The sequence below is a fragment of the Arachis ipaensis genome, chromosome B05 (genome assembly GCF_000816755.2).
Source record: "Arachis ipaensis cultivar K30076 chromosome B05, Araip1.1, whole genome shotgun sequence".
Taxonomy (NCBI): domain Eukaryota; kingdom Viridiplantae; phylum Streptophyta; class Magnoliopsida; order Fabales; family Fabaceae; genus Arachis; species Arachis ipaensis.
In genome coordinates this window covers 137,680,998-137,688,675 of record NC_029789.2, presented here as the reverse complement: position 1 = coordinate 137,688,675, position 7,678 = coordinate 137,680,998, and the positions used below count along the sequence as shown (strand labels likewise).

Genomic DNA, 7,678 nt, shown 5'->3' with positions numbered 1-7,678 from the left:
ACAACCCCATATGTGAATATGATTCAAACTAAGTTTCCAACCTTTTCACAACTCAAATGGCGTTTTAGAAACTGCCTTTGTTGGAATTCTATTTAATATATACGTGGCTGTCTTAAGGGCTTCACTCCACAAGGATAAAGGAAGATTGGAGTTGCTAAACATACTCCTCACCATATCCAACAAAGTCCTATTTCTTCTTTCAGCTACACCATTTTGATCTAGTGTGTCAGACATGGTGTATTGTGCCACAATACCATGCTCTTGAAGATACTTTGCAAATGGACCAGGTGCTTGTCCACTTCCGGTATATCTCCGTAGAATTCTCCACCTCTATTTGATCTCACGATCTTAATTTGATTTTCACATTGTTTCTCTACTTCAGCTTTATAAACTTTAAAAGTGTCTAATACCTCATATTTATTATGAATCATATAAAGATACATATATCGTGAATAATCATCAATAAGGGAGATGAAGTATTTCTGACCACTTAACGACATATCAGGACAACATATGTCAGTGTGAATTATTTCTAATATGTCAGAACTCCTCTTAGCACCTTTTTGAGATTTTTTGGTTTGCTTTCCCTTAATGCAATCCACACAAGTATCAAAATTAGTAAAATCTAGAGGTTCAAGAATTTCATCACTTACTAATTTTTTTCATTCTCTTAATGGAGATGTGTCCCAACCTTCGGTGCCACAACATGGAGAATTTTTCATTCATACCATTACCATGCATAACCATAAGACTGGATGGAACATTATTAGCTAAATGGCCTTTAAATAAATCACCAATTAAAGTACCACGTCCAATAATATTAAAATTTTTAATAATATCAACAGAATCATCGTAAAAATTTATACATAATCCTTGTTTTACAAGCTTAGATAAAGAAATCAAATTTTTAGAAAAATCTGGAATATAAAAAGTTTTTTCTAAATCTAAAATACAACCAGTACTTAATACAAGCCTAAATGTTCCAATAGCTTCCGCACGTGAACACATCTAATTGCCCATATAGATGCTCAATTCACTTCCTATCGGTTTCCTTTTCCTTATGAAACCCTGCATGGTATTTGAAATATGAATTTCAGCACCAAAATCAATCCACCAAGTGTCATGACATATTTCAACAAAATTAGATTCAAAACACACTGAAGGAATAAGATCACAAAGGTTAGTATCTTTCTTTTAAAGTCAAACTTTAAATTTTGAGCACTCCTTCTTCATGTGTCATTTCTTTTTACAAAAGAAACATCGTGCACCTTCTTTCTTCATAGGATGGGATACAATACCCTTTCCTTTCTTCTTATGAGCTTCCTTTTTACCATTCTCATTTGTCACTAATAGTGTACTTTCACCAAATTCCTGAATTAACCTTCATTCCTCTTGCACACACATCACCAGTAATTCGTTAATGAACCATTTTTTCTTATGTGTGTTATAAGAAATCTTAAATGGTCCGTACTGGGCGGGAAAAGAATTCAGAATAAGATGCACTAGAAATGAGTCAGAGATCTCAACCTCTAAAACTTTCAGTTGTGCTGTAATGTTTCTCAACTTCATGATGTGTTCACGCACACCTCTTATGCCGGTAAGTCTCATAGATGACAATTGTGCCATTAGGGTGCTTGCAAGTGCCTTACTAGAAGACTCAAACTGTTCATCAATAGCCTTCATATAATCCTTGACATTCCTACAATTAGGAATTAAACCTCGACTACTAGCTGAAATACGAGACTTAATGAACATCATACTTAAACGGTTGGATTTCTTCCACCGTTCGTATAATGCTACTTCGACTTGAGAATTAGCATCAATAGGTATCGGAGGCTCTTCCCTACGAAGAGTATAGTCAAGGTCTGCACACTCTAAGTGAAAGAGAATCTTATCTTTCCATTCTTTATAGTTGTCACTACTTAACAAATGAACTTCAGATACAGTTTCAGATATCATTACTGCTGCAAATAATAAATCATGCTAACATTACTCAACTTTAAATAGACACATCAAAATCTATAATATATGATAATACATGCCAATGCAAGTCATATCAAAATAAATATGAATCATAGTGTCATTAAAATCTACCTGTGGACAAAGATTTTAACACACATAATATTCACTATATTAACTGAAGTATTAAAACTAGAAAATAAAATACTACTTCTTAATACCTGTAGGCTAATTAAGAAGTAAGAAATATTTTCTATTTCAATCTAATTATATGTGAATAACATAATAAATTCCTGTGGATAAGTTTATTATATAGTTCACAACAATTATAAATATATCATATTAATATTTATGTGATTTCTTTAAATATAATTATTATCAAGAATGTTGTGGCTACTCCTCAATAAATCATATATTAATCACAATATGATATGCAGCGGAAGAATTTATATTGCATGCAAATATAATCATTAAATAAATAAATTCAATAACATGATTAATAACAAAAGTGAAGATGATCTAGTGGACAATTATTTTACCATTCAATGTTATATAATAAACAAAATTCATCAATTGAAACAAGTTCTTTCTGTCTTCTCTCTTCCACCGTCTTCCCTTTCTTCTTCTCTCCTTTTTTATTTATATTCAAGAATAAGAAAATTTATGGGAATCATGGAAAATTATACTATTATGAAGAACAACTCTGACACAAATTTAGAAGATTCATTCTGGGAATATTATTTATTATTCCCTCTTCTTATGGTACGTCAACTTTAATTTCAATGGTTTTACTTACTTATTTCAAAATTCATACTATACATTCTTCTTTGAAAATAATTTATCAAAATGATGTACAGTAATTAAATTTTGAAATGGTAAGACAGAGACAACCAGGCTCTGATACCACATGTTAGATATTCTATAAAATTAGTAACGTATCTCCAGCCATTGCCAATAAATTCTTTGATTTAATTTGGAAACTTCCAATTCTTGAATCACAAACTCAGATGGAATCAAAGTGTGTTTGTTTGTTATTGTGTAATCTGAATTGGGGACCCAAACTTTATAAAATTTATGAACAGTCGTGTTCTTTCCATCAAAGAACAGACTAACTGCCAATATAATTAATTAATAATTACAACACCACCCAAACTAATTTTTATATTAACAAATTAGACCATAATTAAAATAAAAATTCTAACACTTGATTCATCTAATAGCTCACTAATCCGTTTAAATAATTGTTGGAGTTCGAATCCCACTTGCACATAAAACAACTCATTGGTTAATGACAAATCTTAAAATGAAATTCTAATATGTGACGAATTAGTCTTTGATTTGCTAAGTTGCGGTAAAAAAAAATTAAAGATCGAAAAGTTGTCAATACTATATTTTTGTGTGATTCTTCTACACCCAGCTTGATTTCCATTTTTTTTTTATTTTGATTGATCCTGGTTTTGGCTTAGTAATGGTAGATTCTTTCATTAAATAAATTAATGGTATGTTCTTTCATAAAATAAAATAAGTTACGACTCGTGACAACAACTTTAATCATACTAATTTATGACCAAAAAAAAAATCCTATTAATTAGTATGTCACAATTACTATTGGCAAGCTGTTATATAAAACATTAATTTACTTATGATTTTTTAATTGATATATAAATATTTCAAAATCATATTTGTTCACTTAATTTAACACCACATTCGAATTATCGATTTATTACCGTGCATCTAGTCTCCTTACTCTTGAACTTTTTTTAATATGTTCTATTTACAAACTAACAATTATGTTAGTTATATACTAAAATCAACTATTAAAATTAATCATTAATATAAAATACACATAAAAATATAAAAATATATATTAAAAATGAGTTAAATTACTATATATATTTATATACAAATACAGAATGACTAATTTTAATAGTTGATTTGAATGAGTAAATAGCATTTTTTATTTACAAAAGTTATGCTTTTCATACATTCCACCAGTTAATTAATATCCGAATATCAAACCTAAACAATTTTTTAGCTTTTTTTTCTTTTAAAATAACACTATTTGTTTCTTTATGGACTAAAAATAAAGAAACTAAGTTTCTCAAAACTATTTTCCATCGATACTATCAGGAGCTGCGAAGGGTGTATATGAATATGAAAGGAGACAAGGTTCGTCTAAACATACACATCACATATCTTGCTCAGTTGTTCTTGATTCTGAAAGCAACAAACCTTTCATACTTAAAGAGAATGCAAGTTCATACTCATGAGAGGTTTTGATCCAACTGCAGCAACAACAACTAGTTTCTTGTGTTTTCATCATAATCTATTTCAGTTCATTCAGAATTTCAGATGGCTTGAGTTTTCCCATCAGATAACTATAGGTGTGAAAGATACAATAAATTGTGCCTACTTGGTTAGGCTTATTGAGTTCAAGTACCTTGTAGTAGAAATGTGACAATTTTCCATTTTATTATAACAAATATTTTCTTCATATTGCTATGATAAATATATTATACACTCACATACTTAACACTAAGAGTGTGTGTGGTTGGAGAAATTATAAATAATTTCTAGGAATTTTAAGATGGGAATATCATATTCTCATGTTTGATTCAAAGTTTGAAAAGCTATTTTCAAACAAGTTTGATTTAGAATCAAAATACCATCATTTCAATTCCCACCTTCCTCTTGGGTATATTTGATTCTCATGGGAATGGAATTTGAATAATAAAATAATAATTGAACCACACACCCCATAAGAGTTTCAGCCACGGCTGATCATAGCCAAATCTTGAACCCCAATGCATCTATCTTGAACCCCAATGCATCTATTGCAAGACAGATTATTACCGCTTAACTAAGACATTGCATGGTATTTTTTTTTTGGATATGTAATTTTGTCTGATAATCAACCAAAGAAAAGGAAAATCGAAAGCCTAACTATTTCCTGTATCAACCAAAGAAAAGGAAAATCGAAAGCCTAATTATTTCCTGGTTGGTGGTTGGAGTTTAGCTTATTTAATATCCCAAAAATCAGCATAGAAAAATAAATAAGTGTCGAAAATTCGAATCTCACTTTGTGATAGAATAACTCATTGGCAGCTTAGAATCTCACTTTGTGTATGGAACAACTCATTGATCAGCAAACCCCTTAAATAAATATCAGATCCACAACGAATTAGTACTTAATCTGTCGGGTTGTGAAATACCGTGGATAACTAGAAACAAAATTCAGCAAAGAAAAATAAAATTGAGGGAAAATTTGTAACTCCAAACCTAACTAACTCCCTAAGCTTACACAAGGCTCTGGACCTCTGGCCATGCGTATATCTTTCCATGGCTAAATACAAGAATATGGGCTTTAGAGTTTCTTTCTAATTGCGAGAAGCTTTTTGATAATTTAAACTCATACAGTAATATATAATTACAAACTTAATCTAAATGTCAAATGGTCAAATTTTAGGTAAATATACAATAAGGTTTTATAGAAGAGATGCTCCACAATTTCCAGTAGGTCCCATCAAAGATGCAAAAGCTTAGCCCTTCACAAAAGGACAGAAGTGGGAGCTGGTTTATCTCCTCATCATTTTCATAAGGAACAAAACAGCCACAATCTAAGCATGTACTTTCCCCATTTAATAGAGCTTGGATACAACAAAACCCCATATTCTGCAACAATATTCACTCCCCACTTTACCAAGTTTGTGTGGTTGTGTGATGCTTGAAAATGTGAAAACTGAGTCAACTCTAAGACTATAAGGTACTTGGAATATTCTGATCATCTCCATATTCTGTACCAGATAATTGGCGTGCATCCTTTGGAGTTTGGATAGTACCATATCTATTAGCCAAAGATCATGCATCCCCTTAACTTTTGGTAAGAGTCAGATTGAAGTGATTCCATGACCACATCTTCAAAATTGCAATCTGACATTCCCCTTTTGTCTACTTGAAATTTCCAGGGACCAAAGATGGATTAACCAACATTAATTTCAAAAAGTCGTGGTCACTATTTTGTTATATGAATGAGCTATGACCTCCCCCAAGTGGAATTTTTGGTTTAAATTCCACATCCACCATCAAGCAAGGGCAATGCTTGAAATTGACACACTGAAATAACGAAGAATGCATAGTTAGAAACCAAAGACAGGTGCTGATTACGAAGCTAAACATTATAGATATGAACTAAATGTCTTCTGATTATCTAGGAACAATAACTGCTAAGAAATAAGAATCATTAATTTTCATGTGTAAAATAAACACCGGAAAATGAATTTGGAAACAAGTCAAGTGTTTTGTGCCATTAAGGTGATATTAAAGACAGATCAACTTACTGGAATGCTTGCTAACTGTCCTTGTTGATTAACGAGAACAGGCAGGCTCCTCCGCTAAATACAGCCAATCAGATTCAACCATGTGCCGCACTTCAAGAACCTTATTAGGTCCAATTACGCATGAAGTGAAACAAAAGTTCCAGTTTTCCCCACCCAAATCAACACCATAATCAACTATGTCAGAAAGTGAATCTCCGTCAAATTTATCGTCTAACTTCCATGTGAGGATGAATCGATCCATGAAGTAACAGAACTGCCTTTGCCGAAGAGATTTTACAGAAGTACTAAAACTTTCGGCTTCATTCGTCGATCCAGAATTAGCAATGACCTCAGATTTGGACCTGAAGCGATCAGTTTCTTCCTTTTGCAATGCAAGAATGCTCTTATAAGTTGACTCACTGATTATGTTCAGTCTTTTGGCTTCTATTAAAACAAACTCGGGATTCACATCCAAAAAGTGGACATCTGATGCATCTGGAACCACATTATTTGCATATGATTTTTTGGCCTCTATAATTTTTCCCAACTCAATGGTAGCACCATGCTCCTTTCCTCCATGAGAGCATGACTCGAAAAATTCCAACTTTATGGGTGCATTACAATCAACAGAACAGCAAACCAGGATTCTGGACCCTCTGGAACCCGGATCGGGGCAAAGGTAACAACCTGCCGCTGTAAGAGAGTTCTACAAGATAAATGGGGATAAAATAAGAAGTAAATAATTTTGAAGTTCAAGAACTATTTTAAGCTAAAATGCTAATGTGTTTGAAAGCAATAAAGTTTCTTCTTTTAAAAAGTTAAAAATAAAAATTTAATAAAAGAAAAACTAGTAATACTCGGAGACAAATCTCTCAGACTTGTGTGCAGTTAAGGGCTTAAGGCAATAACCAATAAACTTGTTCCAATTATAAGGAACAGAGTAATATATTAGAAGTATAGGTACCTTGGAAGGAAATGTTCGAATGTACTCCATCAGCAATTTCAAAGCACTACCTCTGATTTGCTTCTGCCTTTGAGAGATAAACTGAAACAAGAAGTTATACCACAATTACAAGCTTATTTAAAAAGGTAGAAGTTTGAAAGGAAAAAAGAATCACATGTAAGATCAGAAGTACCTGGATGACTACCAAAAGAAACTTAGCCAAGCATAAATCCTCAATTTTTGAAGGACAAAGGTTCATTAGATCAATAACAGCATATCCATGCTGCAAATATAAAATAACCACAATTTCAACATCCAGATAAGAATAAATTACAGGAAAAAGAACAATATATATATGCAAAAAGGGCGTTTTTAACATAACATCAGAATAGATATTTCATACTAGACTTCAAAAGTTCATAAAAAAGGCGAGGAATTTTTTTTTTGGGGGGGGGGGGGG

General features: G+C 31.9%; 1 protein-coding gene across 2 annotated transcripts in view; it reads right to left on the bottom strand.

Annotated features, from left to right (window-relative positions):
• Positions 5,303–7,678, bottom strand: part of LOC107644382 — a 15,416-nt gene continuing 13,040 nt past the window's right edge. For both annotated transcript variants that reach the window (XM_021102957.1, XM_021102956.1), the window contains 4 exons: positions 7,412–7,501; positions 7,240–7,320; positions 6,297–6,981; positions 5,303–6,072 (listed from right to left, as the gene is read on the bottom strand). In XM_021102957.1, the coding sequence (XP_020958616.1) occupies positions 6,325–6,981; positions 7,240–7,320; positions 7,412–7,477 (804 nt within the window). In that variant the 5' untranslated portion in view covers positions 7,478–7,501 and the 3' untranslated portion in view covers positions 5,303–6,072; positions 6,297–6,324. The remainder of the gene's footprint in view (positions 6,073–6,296; positions 6,982–7,239; positions 7,321–7,411; positions 7,502–7,678) is intronic.